Genomic DNA, 19,737 nt, shown 5'->3' with positions numbered 1-19,737 from the left:
AATTGGTTGCGGGGTCACAGTTGAGAAACAATCAAATCACCTTCGCACTACGATCACGATGGTAGTGATGACGGCAGCTAGGAATACGAAACCACCGAACGCTCCGAGTGCGACGATGGCCCCGAGATTGAGGCGGGCGTTCTTGGCCTCTTTCCGATCGCCGGAACCAGCGCCAAGGTTGGGGTTGCCTCCGATGCCACCGTACGTTCCTCCTCCGGTACTCTCGCCGTCCGAGTTATCCACGGCGAACGGGACGTTCACCTTCGGAGACTGGTCCTGCCGAATGTTGACGGATCCGGCGATTTCGTTGTCTTGTGGGTGCTGCGAAAGGATAATGTCCTGCGGGTTACGTGACGTGGTAGTGTGCTGCCGTGTACTGGTCGTGGATGGTCGTGTCTGTATTGGTGTTTGTGTGGTAGTGGTTGTTGTGGTTGTGGTGGTAGTTGTTGATGGTTCGTAGTACGATGGTTTCACCCGTATCGGCGGGGTGTGCTGTCCGCCAGGGATCTTTGGTATCGTGTTCTGACCCGGACGGTACGGTTTCCGCGATGGAACCTCTTCTCGCACTACGCCCGGACGGACTTCTATGGGTGGGAGAGAGTAATCCTCGTTAGTACCGACATAGAATCCATCTAAGCCATCACTGTCGTTACCGTCGTCTATTTCAATGCTGAACAGTGGGGTCTGAGTTGTCGAGGTACTTGTCGTAAAGCGAGTCACAGGTCGGGTCGGTCTTCGCGATGGTTGACGCTTCTGCGTGAATATCGTTGCCGGAACTGGAGTCGTGGACGCAAACACTATCGATGGCTGCGGTCTCGAGGTCGAGGTTACCGGAGGTGTCGTTGTCGGTTGCACTTTACTGGATACGTCTTCAACACACTTTGGAAGCAAGTTACTCCACTGTCCGGTTGCGGTACAGACTACCTCCGTTTCGGGCGAATCCGGTAGGAAACCACGATTGCATACGACTTCAGCACGGGATCCAAAAGCGGTTCCATTTGGTGCCACGATGACTCCGTTCGAGAACAGCGTCGGTAGTGGCTCACATTCGATCAGTTCGCAGCGCGGTGGCGGACCGTTCCAGCGTTCGTCAATGTCGCAGGTGAGCAACGCTCGACCCACCATTTCGTACCCTTCGCCACACTTATAGTGGACCGAGCTAAGATAACCAACGGATCCGTTGATCAAGTCGTAATAACCGTGCGGGATGGAGGCCGGCAGTCCACATTCAATATCTGCGAAAGCCAAAAAATCTTATAACAATTCTTCAACTTTATAATGGAGAGAACCTACATTTACACACAGGAGGAAATTCGTTGTAGAACCCAGTCTCCAGGCAAGTTCTCTGAGAAGGTCCCACCAAGAGGTGTCCCTCATCGCAGCTGTACTCCACCACGGCACCTACGTCGAAGCCCTTCGGGGCGACCATCGTCGAGTTAGGAGGTTGCTCCGGGCGACCACAAGCTTTCGGTTCTGTAAAAAAAAACACAATCAACACTAACTCCATTGAAAAACTGGTCAAAAAACTCACGATGTTGGCAGATAAAATTAAGCTGTGTGTTGCAGTTGGTGTCGCTCCACAGCCAGCCCTTGGAGCCGTCGTACCGGGCGCAGTCCTCGTCACCTCCAGGCAGATTCCAGAAGGAAACGGAAACCTCCTCGCCGCCGATCCACTTCCAGCTGTTGCGATCCTGGGTGTCCCGAACCGCTCCCATCCAGTACTGCGAGGAGGTATCGCTGCGATGCCGGCGCCACAGCTCCCAGCTGATGAAACCCTGCAGCGCAGGGTTGCTTTCGTTGATCAGTGTTCCCCCACGGGATCGACAGAAGGCCAGAGCGTCCCGTAGCGTTGCCGGTTGTCGATTGTAGAAGATGTAACATTTCCCATTATAGGAAGCGGAAGCTCCTGGTGGCATATCACGGAAAGCCGGACACCGTTCGATCGGCAGAGCTTGATCGGTGTACACAAACGCCTCGCAAATCGACAGCTGACTCGGTCCACTCGTTTCCAAATGGACCGAAACGAAAGCACCCGGCATCGGCGGGTTGCATGGCAGGAATAGCGGTTGACCCTCCTCGAGCGAACCGGTAAAGCGATTACAGATCGGATTCGTGCCCAAATCGGGTCGATTGTTGCCGACACGAACCACAATGGTAGCCGGTTTGCCGTTTCCTAAAAGCAGAAAGCAAAAAATAAACTAAAGTAGAATTCCTCCCTATCAATCACACTTGGCGGATGTTATGTAAAATAGCGCGAACTCACGCGCAATGATCGCGCGCGGAATTCTGCTTCCTCCGACTTACGTCACAAAACTCTTCCCAAGCTAAAGTAGCAATACGGCAGCAGCATCATGCTGTAACATAACAGTAGCACCGTGAGCCGCCGCCGCCATGAAGCGGCCAATTTCTCGTCGGGTTTCCGCGAAGAAATTGGCTCGCGCAACGATCGCCGCCGTCGCTTTCACTTTCTATTTCTTCTGCGCTGCTATTTATTTGCGTAGAGTTTGCGCCTCACCGCCGCCGTCGTCGCATCCGCGTTCCATTCTGTGGTCGCAATCGTGAAGGCAAATTTGCATTTGCATTCGTGAGGGGGTGCGACGGTAAAAACACACAAGAAACAAACAAGAGTGAAATGATCTTAGCAGGCGGCGGTCACCCTGCTTGTGGCTGTAGAACGTCATAAATGTTTGCGGCGAAATTCTTTCGATCGCGTTAGGGGGGAGGTTATCAGAGCGTGACAACTGGTTGCTTTTCTGCCGCCTTGTGGTAAGTTCGCTTAACGTTTCTTTTCCAAGCAGTGACTCGGCTCTATTGGATGAGTTTATTACAATAAACAGCAACAACGAGTTGATTGATACACTGTTGCAAAGATAATTAACCTAGTAACATCACTGATGTAAATTCAAGATTATTTCTTTGTGTTTTTAAGCCTAATTGCTTACGGTTGGTATTCAGAGAGTACAGCTTTATTTGTAATTTTCTCGTGTTTCGGTGTTCGCTATTTGTTTAGTTTTCGCCTGATTAAGGCCTGTTTTGAGAGTTCTTAGCTGTTTTAAAGGTTATGGCGATTTTGTTTCTTAGTATTCAAAAAACTCAGACCAAAAAAGGTCAAGAAACTGGACATTATTGTGATATTATTTTAATGTTAGACATAGGCAACATCATATTGACTTTATTTTGAATTTATTTAAAATTTTTAGATAACATTGAGCACAAATCATAAACAACACGAAAAATAAACAAAGACTAAAAATATCGCCACCAAACTGATAACAGAACAAGGACAAACAAACATTACTTGATACAATTTAAATGATATAAATATTTGAGTTTTTTTCATCAAAATAATGTAAAAATAACAATTTTAATATGATGTTCAAATGATGACAAAAAGATCTGAAGATATTTTGATAATAGTTATCAAGACAGTGTCAAAATAATGTTAAAATGATGTCAGAAATCAAAATAAAGTTGAAATGGCATTGAAACGATATCAAAATAGTGACAATATAGCGTCGAAATAAACCCAAAAGTTCATCATTTTGATTCTGTTTCGAACCCTAAGATTATTTTTAGTGTTAAAAATCACTGAATAACATACAAAAGAAAAAATTATTGAAATGTCTTATCCATCTTAGTGTCATTGCAGGTTGCAGTAACTTCGATAAAAAAATCCTAGAAAGCGAATCAAATGATCACCAGCACCTCGTGGTCTTGAAAGAAAACCTGTTCATGGCTAGGCCAACCGACCGTGAAACTTTGTACGTCGAATTGAATACGAAAAACGGTACATTTATATCCCCTCAGAAGGGCAAAGTCCAAAGGTCGAAGCGTCGGACATAGAACATAGTAGCGTTTCGATCCGTCGTTAATACTAAAAAGTTGCATTTCCCTATAAATTTCACGTTACAGTCGTTTTTTGAAGTCAAACGATGTTCAAACAGTTTTTTTTAACATAATGTTGACATTACTGGGATATTATTGTTGCATTATTTTGACATTATTGTGATTTTAAAAGTATTACTTTGTCATTTTTTGACCCTATTTAAGCGTTGTTTCACTTTTTTTCAACAATATTTCAACATTCTTTGAACTTATTCAATTCATTGTCATTATCATGACAGAGCCTAATCGGACTTTGGGAAGTGTGGCGCCTCAATGCTGTTAAAGTTTCATTTTTTGGCGATGAAAAAATGCTTCATGAAATTGTCGAAGTCAAATAAATTTCAAATTCATTGGACAATCGCAAATAAACACAGACCAGACATTTTATAGAATGTTTGTTTAATAAACTAATTTGTTTAGAAATTCCCTTGTAAAAGGCCACAAAATTCCCTTGTAAAAGGCCGCAAACAAAGGAAGGTCTACGGCTACCAACCTACTTGACTTTGTTGATTTCTCTCTTGCGTCTATGGATAGAGGCAACTTCGTGGAAACCCTATACACGGATTTTAGCAAAGCTTTTGACAGAGTAGATATTTCCATGCTTATGTTCAAATTAAAAAAAAACTGGGATTTGAGACAGAGCTACTTAGATGGATTGAATCTTATTTGACGAATAGGACACAAACGGTTAGGTTTAAGGGACACCTCTCTGTACCAGTAAAAGTGACATCTGGAGTTCCACAAGGCTCCCATTTAGGCCCACTGCTCTTCATTCTATTTGTTAATGACGTTACCCTTGTGTTGAATCGTCTCAAAGTATTGATATATGCCGATGCCATGAAATTGTACATAAGGATAAGAAACAAATCAGACATCCAACAATTCCAACAAGAGGTTGACATTTTCTACGTTTGGTGTAAAAAAAGTCTTTTTGATCTTAACGTAAAAAAATGCAATATTATATCCTACACAAGAAAGAGAAATCCTGAACATTCCAGTTGCACTCTTGGACATCAAATTGTAGAAAGGAGTTATCAAATTATTGATTTAGGAGTGATTATGGATTCTAAGTTAACATTCATTGATCATTACAATACGATCATCAATTGAGCCAATAGTATGCTATGTTTTATAAAAAGGTTGAGTTATCATTTCGTAGACCCGTACACTGTAAAAACTCTCTTTGTTACATAAGTTAGATCTATTTTAGAATACTGTAGTGTTGTTTGGTCGCCTTATCAAGACGTCCATTCCAATAGAATCGAATCCGTACAAAAACAGTTTTTGTTATATGCACTAAGAAAACTAGGTTGGAACTCATTTCCTCTCCCTTGTTATGAATCGCGTTGCATGCTCATTAATATAGAATCGCTTGAAAAAAGAAGAGAAATTGCTTCGGTAACTCTTGTCATAGATTTAGTTTCACAACGCATATGTTTGGTAAATTTGCTAGGAAAACTAAACTTTTATGCTCCTACACGCTCATTAAGAACACGAAAAATTTTTGTATTAAATTCTTATAGAACAGAGTATGCCATGGCCGGGCCAGTTAAGAGTATGATGAGTCTTTTTAATAAATATTGTGAAGTTATTGATTTAACGATGTCGCGAAATGCTCTTAGAAAAAAAAGTGAACACTATAATTAGACAACTATATTTGTGATGTTAGCAATAGTTTTAAGATGTAGTCTACTATGATTGATGTAAATAATTACAATACAGATATTCAACGGCCGAAACGTCGGATGTGAAGAAAATTGTCGTTTTAGTCTATTCATAGAGACTGTAAAGCCGGAAATCTAAGATATCCCACAGTCGTCACGAAAAATCTATAAGTGATAGAGAAAAAGCCAAGCATTAAAAGGCCTGAAATGAACAGAGGGAAAAATTGTAAAAGAGAACTGCTATTGCCTTAAACTTCTGGGAGAAAGTCTATTTACAAAAGAATTTTTTTATGGGACAACATTCTCTCTTCATTACTTTTAAATTTGGATTTCGACAATTTCATGCAGTATTTTTTCATCACCAAAAATGATACTTCAACAGCGTCGAGACATCGGATGTGAAGAAAATTGCCGTTTTAAATTATTCACAGAGATTGCAAAACCGAAAATCCAAATCTAGAACAACTATCTCTTCCACTTATGGAGAAAAATATTATCGCTACTCTTTTTTTGCCTACTTATTTCACCGTAATGCGGTCGTCGGTGTTTCCTATGGGAAACAGGGTGTCTAGTATCAGAACTTTATTACGGCAAAGGAAACATTGGAAAAATATACTATTTCAAATTATGCAATTGAATGTCTGTCTGTCTGTGGGAATGGAATTTTGTGATTCTGGGCTAAGAAACAGCTTAATCAGTGGCACCTTTATTAATCAGTCGAAGAAAATGGGCCCAGAAGTCCCGAGTTTCGATCAATATCGACAATTTCAGTGACGAGAACGAAAACTCTGTTTAACTAGTTGTCTTATGAAAATATAAAAAAAAAATCATCTAAAATTGCGGCCATGCGCCATTCGGGTGCTGAAAACAAAAAACCCTGCAAAAGAGATGCAAACTGCTTAGAAAAGATTCGGGGTAATTGAAATGTTGTCCCTCGGTTGGAAACTTCAATTAATCACTGTTAAAGTTTACTGAATCAGTTTTACAATCTGAAAATAAGTGCTAATGAAAAAAACCTAATTAACAAATTGATATGCTTAGGTTTGTGTTTCACCTTACAAATTTTGCGGCTTCTCAAGTCGTCTAAAATAGGTTCCCTACCCTACTTGATTCTGGGAAAGAGGCTGCTGCAAGATTTAGCTGTAATCTTACATTGGGACTTTCTTCTAAAAGACGAAATTGAGATCCTTTTGGTTAACAAAGTTCGAACTCCATTGGCACCCTACTGTTCATGTAATGCAGTAAACAACAATTTGAATTTTGTTCGTAAAGTGAAACGTGCGTTGCACGGTAAGCGGTATCGCTAATGATAGCAGGAAAACACCTAATCTTTTACGATGTTCTCTCCTACTCTTTCTCTTAAATATATTTTTCCATTACTTCACCCGTATTAAGAGTGAGTGACGTGACCGCGCGGTTTTTCTAATCCCGTGTTGCTACATGGCAGTTATTTATTTAGTTTGTTCTCTCTCAACCTGGCTCTCTCTTCAATATTCTCAAAATGCACCTTTGTTCTATTCAATCCTGTAGAAACGCCACTGCACAGTGGTCCAGAAAGACAATTTAGGCGGACATGAGCTTTTCGATAAAATTTTGAGGTTTAAGAGATATAGTTTCTTCTGAGAAGTTGTTTATTATAGTTGGGACCTTAATTTTGGTTACAACGTAAAATAGGGGTGTCCTAACATCAGCGAATTAGAAACACTAACTTTTTTATTTAAAATGATAATTATAAGCATCATTCGACAAAGTTGTAGCAGAAAAAATTCTAAGCAACTTAACTATAAAAAGTTTTTTGTATCTCTAAATTTGAGCGATTTAGAGACTTTTTTTTTAGGGTGGTGCCAAAAAATAGTTTTTTCGCTCTATTTTTCTCAGTTAGAATTTTTCAGCAATGCTGTCTTCGAGAAAGTTTTAGACCTTCAAAAGACGCAACTTTTAACGTAAAAAGGTCGCGAATATCTTTTGTTGGTAAAAAGTTACAAGCATTTCTATTTTCAAAATACGCCATTTTCAAAAATCGATAACTCCTGTGGTCGCACTTGTAAAAAATATTTTACGATACCATTTTAAAGATCAAACATTGATTTTTACTATATGCAAAAACTAGATACATATTATTTTTTATTTGGAATAAACGGAATTTTAAACACTTCTGTTTTCCAGTTATAATGAATGACAATTTAGGCGGACATGAGCTTTTCGATGCCATTTTGAGGTTTTAGAGAAATAGTTACTTCTGTGAAGTTGTTTGTTATAGTTGGGACCTTATTTTGGTATCAACGTAAAATAGGGTGGTCCCAAAATCTACGAATTAGAAAAAGTAACTTCCTTTGACAAAGTTGTAGCAGAAGAAATTCTAAGCATAAGCAACTTTGCTGAAAAAATTTTATTCTATCTCTAAATTTGAGCGATTTAGAGACATTTTACCAATTTTTTTTAGGGTGGTGCCCAAAAAAACAATTTATTTATTTGGTGTTTTTAAAAAAACATAATATATAAACAACAACAAAACATAATATAAAAAACATAACAACATATATTATAAGAGAGACTTGTTTTTGTTAGGAGGAGAGTCAACAGAGGTACTGTAGAATTCAACACGAAGGAATGGTATGTGGTATGAGAGAGTAGCTCCGTAGCCAATCTTACGGCGTTTTACAGAGCGCGTTTCGACAAGCGGGTGGTCGTGGGTTCGCATGTTAGTAGAATCAGGCCATTTGTTTGTCAAAGTACTGCAACATGGGTGTTAAAATAATGCATGGTGACCACCAGCGTTGTGAAGCGAGCGAGAAGCAAAAAGCTTTCTCCTTCTTTCTGCTTGAGAACGAGACATACGCTACGCTTCTCAAATCTTTTGCAAACACGCTTTCGATATATTCTTTATTTTCTCATGCATTCCCCTAAGTAGCAGCAAGTGCGCGCCGACACGCAAAAACTCTTTTGTATTGCTACTCAGCGACTGTAGAAGAGTACGCGAGTTCCTGCTTGCGAGTATGAGTACTCGACTAAAATTGCTCGACTAGGAGGAGTGCTTGAAAAACTGTGCTCGAAAAAAAAATGCTTTCTTTCCAGTTTTGCCTCATGCACCGACAGCCGACAGTGGTGCGAAAAATATGTAAAATATTGCAACGTGTAGGGTATCGGACTGCTTTGGTAAGTTTTTTACAGCATTCTAATGCAAAACCAGCCGAAGTAGTCCGATACCCTATTATTTTTTTGTCCCTCTGCAACCATCGCAAAGCATCTTGAAACAATTGTCTTTGGCTGGTCGTTCTCGCGAGTAGGGGAGTAGGTACACACGAGTTCACACGAGGAGAGTAGACGGGAGTGTGTGCATATGATCTCGGGAGCGAATGCGAGCAAGAAAGAAGGCGAAAAAGAATGAGAAATAGCTTGAAAGGAGGATTCTCCAGTGTGTGATAGCGGTAGCAACGAGAACCTCACATGAGGTGTTGCATACTACTTACGAGCGAAACCAACAACACTGGTGGCCACTCTCACCAGGAAACCAGAAATTTTATTCCCAGAATCAAATGGCCACCCTGATAATGTCAACATAATGTTAAAATTATAACTGGAAGAGCTCAACATAATTTTTGAAATTGAGTCAGAATAGTGATTCCATGCAAAAAAGTTCGATCCGATTTTTTTTTGCTCCGATCATGATCAATGCTGAGGTGTTCTTTATCGAAAAATTTTAGACTCGTATTTTTTTGTTTGGATTTTAGGATACCACTTTCTGAAAAAGAGTGGCCTAAAAAAATTTTCAATTTTGAGCAGCTTGTAACTTTTGATTCGATTGACTGATTTTGAATTTTTTTGAAGGAGATATTTTTTTTATCCTTAATATTTATAATATAATTATAATTTTAATATTTTTCCGCACTATTTGTTTATTACTGTGGATTTATATTCACATGATCTTGCCATTGTTTCAACATTCTAGCGTTTTATTGACATTATTTTAGAGTTGGTATTTTCACATAGTTAGAACATTTTACTACAGCATTACATTTCATTGAAAAAACACGGTGGCTGAAGCGCATCGAGAGTTGAAAAAAGCATATGAAAATATAGCTTTAAGTAAAACAACGTGCCGTGATTGGTTTCGTTGCTTTAAAGACGGTAATTTCGATGTTGATGCGTGAAGGAAGGCCAAAAACCTTCGATGACGCTAATTTGGAGAAATTGCTCAATAAAAATACATGTCAGACGCAGGAACAGCTTGCATTGGTATTACTAGCCAAGCCATTTTCAAGCGAATACATGCTTCGGAAATGGGATGTTAAGCGTTTTTTTTGCCCTGTGAACAACTGCTCTAGTGGCAAAAAGGAAGGGTTTTCTTCATCGCATCATGACGGGCGATGCATAATGCATTCATTACAGCAACCCTGACGGGATCGGGTTGGCCGAATATGCACGCTATGAAGGTTAATCTGTGTATTTGATGGGTTTAGCTCGGTGTTATTTATTATGAGCAGTACCGAATCGAAACCACCATTGGGGAACGGTATCGACTTCAATTGATGCGATTTAGCCGAGAACTGCGTGAAAACGGCCACAATACAAGCAGGGGCTCTGTATTTTGAAAGATTTACAAGTAACTAGTTTTCTAAAATAAAGTAGCATTTTTATTGAAAAAAAAAAAAAAAACTGAGAATTTAGTAGCACCTCAAAAATATTGATATCGGATGCGTCTTCATTAAGCGTAGTAGTATTTTTTTTTTCAATGGAGACGCATGGTGATTTCTGCTGTATTGACATAACATTTTTTGAATAGGAAATTTTTGCATGAAACCGCTGTCATTTTTCAAATATAATGTTAAAATAACGAAAAAATTATGTGAAGTTATTATAACAAGACTACCGAAACAGAGTCGAAATAATGTTTAAACAGGGTCAAAAAATAAAAACAAGAAATGAACATAACTCTTATATAACGTCAACACAAATACTCTGTTTTGGCATTAGAATGTAATTTTTTCTCGTGGTTTTGACATTACTAGAAGTTATTTTGATATTGTTTTGGCACTTCATTTGAAACATTCCACATTATAGCATTTTGTTAATATTGATGTTATTTTTTTGACATTACCCTCTAAGTTGAATTTGGATTGAATAAGATTGAGTTTCAATTACTTCACAATTATTTTTAGACTAGATTGGATTTGTATTACCCCTTACCTTGGCCTCGAGGTACGATGCTGGTCTAACATTATTTCAATTTTTAAAATTGGAATTGAATTTTAATTTTTCGTCGATTAGATTTGGATTGGATTTCGTTTTGATTTGGATTAGATTTTGAACTGATTGGTATACTTTTGAATGAGGCTTATAATGAATTTTGATTTTTTTTCGATTGGATTTAGAATGGATGTAGATTATTTCAGGGTTAAAATAGACTTGGATTTTATTATAAGTTAATTTGATTTGATTGACAAATGCACTTAAAATTTATATATTTCACGAGGTTGCGCACTAGTGAAGCAACCAATCTTCAAATTATTAAATTATTATGCTTATTACTTCACCTTCCATTTACACGTTCGGTAATATTCAAATCCAATTCTAACCTATCGCAACTACCCTTGAACTTGGATAGGCAAATTTCGCCGCGCTTGTGACCTCGTCTACCAGTGGCTTGACTGCCCGAATCCCCACAACAGTCGTTCGTTTTTTTTTCCATTCCAAGAGCTCAAATTACACTGCTGCTGAACCTTGTCGCAGAACATCGCACTCAGAAGAGCATGAGCGGTAAATTGATGCCACGATCTGGGCAATTTATCTTGAACCTCGTCAAAGGCCGCCCGATCCGCTAGGCAGGCGCTGCCCGTAATGTGGTTCAATTATTAGCCTGTTTCGTGGATTCCCACGTTTCTTCTTCGAACCATACTTTCTTGGGTGGGCTTCTACCAAGGTCCAACGACCCACCCAGTCGTCATCGTCGTAGTCGTCGCGGTAACAAGTGTTGGCTTCTTTGGCGAATGCGGTGAGCGAGAGCGTTGTTTTTTTTTTTTTTTGGTCAAAGCTGGTGGAAGATGTGACACTCGGTGAGCTCAAACCTAACCTAAATTAGGATCTAATATACTACATCCAGAGACGTTTATTTCGCGAGACACCTTTCGAGTGCCGCATCTGTGTGCTGTGGATCTGTGGCAGCCCGAGAAGAAGCCACGCACGCAGTCAAAGAGCACGTGCCCTCGGGGTTCGCAATAAACTTGCGGCAATGACTGCTTAACTACCGCTTCTCTCGGGAGTAGGAACCGGCTGAGGCTGAAAGAGAGCCCGGGTGCGACAGTGGCCGTAAATAAATCCAGTGGGACGACGGAGGGCGGCGTGGAGAGCCAGTAAAGTGAAAGTTGGCAAAGCTTGGCGCTATGTTTTATTGTTGTTTTATGGCGTTGGTTGCTGTTGCTGTTGTTACTTAGCATCTGAACAATTTGCTAGAAAACAAGTGTTGCCATGTTACTGCACTGCTGCTTGCCGACTGTTTGACGGTCCCTATTTCGGGTCAGTAACCTTTTTTTCCCTCGTAATGTCAATGGAAAAATTTAACTTAATACTTACCACAGCAGGATTTTCCAAAGTCCAGTCGTACTAGTTGGACCATGTACGGTTCCAGCAGATTCACGTACCACCAAGGTACTCGTTCCGGCTTCGTGAGGGAGCAGGTTTCCGGCGAAAAGAACGCCGACGTCGATCCGTCGATGGCCTTCTGCGGGATTCCGGCGGCATCCGTTGAAATTTGCATGGGAGCCTTACCGGCGGCAACGTTGAGAACTGTGAGAGAAAAAAGTGGAAGAAAAGTTACGACGTGATCCAGTTTCAGATGCAAAATGGTTGGCAGGAAATCAAACGGAACTGATTAGATTTGATTCTGCGCGTTATTGAAAGGGGCGAAAAGATGTGCTGCGCGAAACGTTTTCGTTTCATCAGGTTGCAATTTCGGACCGGTAATTTTTTGATTATTTCTTCGAGCTCAGGTGGCTTTGCTGAATGGAAAGGTGAAGAGGATATGGGGGGAAGGTGATCATTACTGTTATCTCGGCCGCTGCGTGCGAGAAGAAATTGAGAGCTGCGAGTAGCGGATACTTTTCCCCTCACAGCATATATCTAGATCTTCCATAAAGTAAAATCTTTGCGCCACTTTTCCATCATCGATTCCGATGATGATGATGATGATTATCTCGCGCATTTGGTCCATATTTCTTTCTCCACGGGAGAAAAACGTTTCGTTTCGATTCGAGCGGGCGGCAGCCGGATCGGAAACAGCAATTAATTAGAGAACTGTTTGCCAGTGGCCAGTGCGTTAATGGGAAGGGATAAGAGGATGCCGGGAGTGTGAAGCGAGAGCGAGATAGAGAGAAGGTGGAAATGAGTTGCTATCGTTAATCTTCTATTTATTAAGATGAAACCATAATTACACAATAATTTATTAGGAATGGAGCAGGCGAAGGTCGCTGCGGTACTCGGAACTATGTTCGATTGCTGAACTGGTATAGATATTAGTTTGATGGTGGAATTAGCTAAGGTATAGTGGGAAAACGGTATTTTGACAGCTGCCATTATCAACTGTACCGATCTGGTCAGAATGTAGAATTCTTTCTGGAACCAGTTTAATCTGTTGTTTCACGATGTTTTAACATTTTTTTAGCGTAATATTTGCCTTATGTTTGATTTTGACATTCGCCTTTAGTAATGAAAATCTCGTCGAAGCAAGGCATCAAAATGTTGCTCGCGCTTCGTGGAAATTCAAACTACTCGCACGCCAAGTAGGCAAAATTGTTGAATGTGGTCAAATCAACCGTCACCAACGTAATCAAAGTGTTTGGAGAACGTTTGTCGACTGCCTGGAAGACAGGATCGGCTCGTATATGGCACGTGTATAACATTCGGTATGCGATACACGCATCCCTCAGTACACAGCCGCTCTAGCTATTACCAAGTTTGCTTTTCTTTGCACGAAGGCTATTGGTAAGGTGCTATAAGTAGTCTGTATTTTATTCCTTACGCTTATTCTTCGTTCAGCTTTTTTTCACAGCTGCCATACGATATCTGTCATAGGCACATAAGAAAAAAGGGGGAAAATGCTTCGGTGGATTAGGGCTGTTACTGAAACACGCTGTTTGTGTAGAGCTGATACGAACATCTGTATGAAAACAGTTTCTTCTCTCTTCTACATTCGCTGTTCCGAAGACATCCTCAAAATAATGCCGAATCGACTTACGAAGTACATTTTTCGTTTCCTTTAGTATGCTCTGTTGCCAACACGTTATCCAAGTATTTACCCGATTGCTAGCTCGGGTAGGTATCACGAACAAACAGCAACAGAAAAAGTATTCTGAGAAGACAGTAAAAAAAGACTGGACTCTTGGGATGCCTGGTCGTGTGGTGATTCCAAGTCATGACGATAAGCAACACAAGTCGGTCAGACAACGATCACGAAAGCGTGAAAGATGCTGACGAAGTTCGATTGCGTGGTACAGGATGATGAAACTTACGTCAAGGCAGACTAGAAACAGCTTCCTGGACAGAAATATCATATGGTAACTGGAAGAGGAAAGGTGGCAGAGGTTTTCAAACATATTAAGCTGTCGAAGTTTGCAAAGAAATATCTGAAATATCTGTTCCTGTGGTTTAAAGAGCAATATTTTCATCGCGAAAGGTTCCGCCAACCAGGAAATTGCCTGAAAATACGTTTGTTGCCTTTCCTCTAACAACACAGTTTTTACTTGCTGCTTTGGCCGGATTTGGCATCTTGCCATTACAAAAAAAAAAGACCGCGAACAACGTCCACTGTGGTGCCAAAGGACATGAACCCTCCAAACAAACCAGAGCTCCGCCCTATAAAAAAATACTGGGCTATCGTAAAGCGGAACCTTAAGAAGACACTAATGACAGTTGTCAACGAGCTGCAGTTGAAGGCTAATTGGTGATCTGCGGCGAACAAAGTGACCAAGAAGGCTGTACAATACTTGATGGAAGGAGTCATGAGAAAGGTCCGGCAATTCGCATTCGCTAAAAAGGACACCCTTTACTACCGAAACGTACGTGGACTTCAGACAAAAATCGACACTTTCTCCCTTGCTGTTTCAAACTCAGAGTACGACGCTATCGTTCTCACGGAAACATGCTGGGACGAAAGCATCCTATCACCTCATCTTTTTGGGAACTCTTCACTGTTCTTCGAGCGGAGGAGTCTTCATAACCGTTTCATAAGAGGTCATCCGTAAGTCATCTAATCGTCGAAATCATCTTGATGCTATTCAGAAACATGCTGAATCTATTGACTCCACGATATTGCTCTTTTATTTGAGGATTACATTCATCGAGAACCATATTGGGCACTTTCGGAAGGCAGTGAAACTGTCGTTGATACAAGCAAATCTCGTTTGACCGCGGCTGTATGATTTATTCTGTTTGATGTAGACAATTACTCGCTCTAGAACTCTTGCCGTAGTACTTGTCAACTAGTCAGCACATCGTAACAGCGACTGAAGTTGTGCCTATTGCTCTTGAATTAGTACCAGAATATCATGAATTTGTGTTGAACGAAGCGTTACCAGCAAATGCCTGGCAGTTCATAAATTCGTAACATGATCTGACAGATATTGTCGACATGTTCAACGCAGAAAATACGAACAGTATTCGAAGCTCACGTCCCACTTCAACGATCACCGACGAAACCTAATCGACAACACAGCTTTTTCGAAATACGGGCCGCTTTTTCGTCTGCAGTTGCTGCGCCATACCAAGTCGATGCTGAGATACGCGATACTCCGCGGGACAGCTCTGATTTTGGAGTATTCTAAATCACAATAAAGCACGTAAAAAGCTGAAACATTCCACTTGACCAGGACCAGAACAAGTAAGTGGAGGTAGCAATCTAGCGCAAGAGAAGGGTCATACTCTTTTGTGCAATCGTCACGCTTGACGTGAAGAATACGTTCATTAGCGCCGTTTGAGACTCCATAGCGCTTGCGCACTGGAGCATCCATGTACCGGTGTCACTGTACAAGATTCTGGCAAATTACCTCCAGAATTGAGAACTTGTTCACAACACGGAGAGCGGCAGAAGTGCGTCTCAATTACCGCAGGAGTTCCGCAAGGTTCTATCCTGGGACCGGTGTTGTGGAATGTCATGTATGACGGTGTGTTAAAACTCAAGTTCCCTGTAGCAGTTGTGATCGTCGGCTTTGCAGACGACATAACGCTAGAGGTCAATGGTGAGTCTATCGAGGAGGTCGAGTTGACGGCCCCGTACTGTATACGCAAGGTCGAAGACTGGAAGTACGCCAGGAGACCGGAATTAGTGCACCATAAGACGGTGGTCACAGTTGTGAATATCCACAAATCTGAGCAACATGTGGCGGTAAGAGTCGACGACGGGGTTATGGTTGACGATAAGCTCACATTTAAGAGTCATGTCAACTATGCTTGCAGGACGGCTTCAACGGCTATTGCTAAAACCCCTTCTAAAGGCCAGGAAAGGCTAAAATAGAAAATGATCCCAAATTAAGCTCAGAATGGCCGAAAACCCCTTCTGAAGGCCAGAAAAGGCCAAAATAGAAAACGATCCCAAATTAAGCTCAGAATGGCCGAAAACCCCTTCTAAAGGCCAGAAAAGGCCGAAATAGAAAATGATCCCAAATTAAGCTAAGAATGGCCAAAAACCCCTTCTGAAGGCCAGAAAAGGCCAAAAGAGAAAATGATCCCAAATAAGCTCAGAATGGCCGAAAACCCCTTCTAAAGGCCAGAAAAGGCCGAAATAGAAAATGATCCAAAATTAAGCTCAGAATGGCCGAAAACCCCTCCTAAAGGCCAGAAAAGGCCGAAATAGAAAATGATCTTTCTAAAGGCTAGAAAACGCCGAAATAGAAAATGATCCCAAAAAAAGCTCAGAATAGCCGAAAACCCCTTCTAAAGGCCAGAAAAGGCTAAAATAGTAAATGATCCCAAATTAAGCTCAGGATAGCCGAAATCCCCTTCTTAAGGCTAGAAAAGGCCGGAATATAAATTGATCCCAAATTAAGCTCAGAATGGCCGAAAACCCCTTCTTAAGGCTAGAAAGGCCCAAAAACAACTAGAACCCAAATAAAGCTCAGAATAGCCGAAATCCCCTTCTAAAGGCCAGAAAATGCCAAATTAGAGAATGATCCCAAATAAAGCTCAGAATGACCGAAAATCCCTTCTAAAGGCCAGAAAAGGCCGGAATAGAAAATGATCCCAAATTAAGCTCAGAATAGCCGAAAACCCCTTCTTAAGGCTAGAAAAGGCCGGAATAGAAATTGATCCCAAATTAAGCTCAGAATGGCCAAAAACCCCTTCTGAAGGCCAGAAAAGGCCAAAAGAGAAAATGATCCCAAATTAAGCTCAGAATGGCCAAAAACCCCTTCTGAAGGCCAGAAAAGGCCAAAAGAGAAAATGATCTTTCTAAAGGCTAGAAAACGCCGAAATAGAAAATGATCCCAAAAAAAGCTCAGAATAGCCGAAAACCCCTTCTAAAGGCCAGAAAAGGCTAAAATAGTAAATGATCCCAAATTAAGCTCAGGATAGCCGAAATCCCCTTCTTAAGGCTAGAAAAGGCCGGAATATAAATTGATCCCAAATTAAGCTCAGAATGGCCGAAAACCCCTTCTTAAGGCTAGAAAAGGCCCAAAAACAACTAGAACCCAAATAAAGCTCAGAATAGCCGAAATCCCCTTCTAAAGGCCAGAAAATGCCAAATTAGAGAATGATCCCAAATAAAGCTCAGAATGACCGAAAATCCCTTCTAAAGGCCAGAAAAGGCCGGAATAGAAAATGATCCCAAATTAAGCTCAGAATAGCCGAAAACCCCTTCTTAAGGCTAGAAAAGGCTGGAATAGAAATTGATCCCAAATTAAGCTCAGAATAGCCAAAAACCCCTTCTAAAGGCTAGAAAAGGCCGAAATAGAAAATGATCCCTAATTAAGATCAAAATGGCCGAAAACCCCTTCTAAAGGCTAGAAAAGACCGAAATAGAAAGTGATCCCAAATTAAGCTCAGAATAGCCGAAACCCCCTTCTAATGGCTAGAATTAAATTAAGCTCAGAATAGCCGAAAACCCCTTCTAAAGACCAGAAAGGGCCGAAATAGAAAATGATCCCAAATTAAGCTCTGAATAGCCGAAAACCCCTTCTGAAGGCCAGAAAAGGCCGAAATAGAAAATGATCCCAAATTAAGCTCAGAATAACCGAAAACCCCTTCTAGTGGCTAGAAAAGGCCGAAATAGAAAATGATCCCAAGTTAAGATCAGAATGGCCGAAAACCACTTCTAAAGGCTAGAAAAGGCCGAAATAGAAAATGGTTCCATATTAAGCTCAGAATGCCCGAAAACTCCTTCTGAAGGCCAGAAAAGGCCGAAATAGAGAATGATCTAAAATTAAGCTCAGAATAGCCGAAAACCCTTTCTAAAGGCTAGAAAAGGCCGAAATAGAAAATGATCCCAAATTAAGCTCAGAATGCCCAAAATCCCCTTCTAAAGGCTAGAAAAAGTCGAAATAGAAAATGGTTTCAAATTAAGCTCAGAATGGCCGAAAACCCCTTCTGAAGGCCAGAAAAGGCCAAAAGAGAAAATGATCCCAAATTAAGCTCAGAATGGCCGAAAACCCCTTCTAAAGGCCAGAAAAGGCCGAAATAGAAAATGATCCCAAATTAAGCTCAGAATGGCCGAAAACCCCTTCTGAAGAACAGAAAAGGCCAAAATAGAAAATGATCCCAAATTAAGCTCAGAATGGCCGAAAACCCCTTCTAAAGGCGAGAAAAGGCTAAAATAGTAAATGATCCCAAATTAAGCTCAGAATCGCCGAAAACCCCTTCTGAAGGCCAAAAAAGGCTGAAATAGATAATGATCCCAAATTAAGCTCAGAATGGCCGAAAACCCCTTCTAAAGGCCAGAAAAGGCCGAAATAGAAAATGATCCCAAATTAAGCTCAGAATAGCCGAAAACCCCTTCAAAAGGCTACAAAAGGCCGAAATAGAAATTGATCCCAAATTAATCTCAGAATGCCCGAAAACCCCTTCTGAAGGCCAGAAAAGGTCGAAATAGAACATGATTCCGAATTAAGCTCAGAATGGCCGAAAACCCCTTCTGAAGGCAGAAAAGGCCGAAATAGAAAATGATCCCACATTAAGCTCAGAATGGCCGAAAACCCCTTCTGAAGAACAGAAAAGGCCAAAATAGAAAATGATCCCAAATTAAGCTCAGAATGGCCGAAAACCCCTTCTAAAGGCCAGAAAAGGCCGAAATAGAAAATGATCCCAAATTAAGCTCAGAATAGCCGAAAACCCCTTCAAAAGGCTACAAAAGGCCGAAATAGAAATTGATCCCAAATATAGCTCAGAATGGCCGAAAACTCCTTTTAAAGGCTAGAAAAGGCCGAAATAGAAAATAATTCCAAATTAGGCTCAGAATAGTCAAGAATCCCTTCTAAAGGCCAGAAGAGGCCAAAATAGAAAATGATCCCAAATTAAGCTCAGAATGGTCGAAAACCCCTTTTGAGGGCCAGAAAAGGCCAAAATAGAAAATGGTTCCAAATTAAGCTCAGAATGCCCGAAATCCCCTTTTAAAGGCTAGAAATGGTCAAAATACAAAATGGTTCCAAATTACGCTCAGAATCGCCGAAAACCCCTTCTGAAGGCTAGAAAAGGCCGACATAGAAAGTGATCCCAAATTAAGCTCAGAATGGCCGAAAACCCCTTCTAAAGGCTAGAAAAGACCGAAATAGAAAGTGATCCCAAATTAAGCTCAGAATGCTCGAAAACTCCTTCTGAAGGCCAGAAAAGGCCGAAATAGAAAATGATCCCAAATTAAGCTCAGAATGCCCGAAAACTCCTTCTGAAGGCCAGAAAAGGCCGAAATAGAGAATGATCTAAAATTAAGCTCAGAATAGCCGAAAACCCTTTCTAAAGGCTAGAAAAGGCCGAAATAGAAAATGATCCCAAATTAAGCTCAGAATGCCCGAAATCCCCTTCTAAAGGCTAGAAAAAGTCGAAATAGAAAATGGTTCCAAATTAAGCTCAGAATGCCCGAAAACTCCTTCTGAAGGCCAGAAAAGGCCGAAATAGAGAATGATCTAAAATTAAGCTCAGAATAGCCGAAAACCCTTGCTAAAGGCTAGAAAAGGCCGAAATAGAAAATGATCCAAAATTAAGCTCAGAATGC

The 19,737-nt window shown here is 40.9% G+C and overlaps 1 protein-coding gene across 5 annotated transcripts in view; it reads right to left on the bottom strand.

The window, feature by feature from the left end:
* Positions 1–19,737, bottom strand: part of LOC129717449 (uncharacterized) — a 142,785-nt gene that overhangs the window by 10,338 nt on the left and 112,710 nt on the right. For 4 of the 5 annotated variants that reach the window (XM_055667345.1, XM_055667346.1, XM_055667348.1 and 1 more), the window contains exons 3-6: positions 12,120–12,332; positions 1,532–2,173; positions 1,294–1,473; positions 41–1,235 (exon numbers count right to left, since the gene is read on the bottom strand). In XM_055667345.1, the coding sequence (XP_055523320.1) occupies positions 41–1,235; positions 1,294–1,473; positions 1,532–2,173; positions 12,120–12,332 (2,230 nt within the window). The remainder of the gene's footprint in view (positions 1–40; positions 1,236–1,293; positions 1,474–1,531; positions 2,174–12,119; positions 12,333–19,737) is intronic. The other variant, XM_055667347.1, reaches the window with a different exon arrangement.

The sequence above is a fragment of the Wyeomyia smithii genome, chromosome 1 (assembly GCF_029784165.1).
Source record: "Wyeomyia smithii strain HCP4-BCI-WySm-NY-G18 chromosome 1, ASM2978416v1, whole genome shotgun sequence".
NCBI lineage: Eukaryota > Metazoa > Arthropoda > Insecta > Diptera > Culicidae > Wyeomyia > Wyeomyia smithii.
The sequence above is the reverse complement of the archived record's forward strand: the minus strand, read 5'-3'. Positions and strand labels throughout refer to the sequence as shown.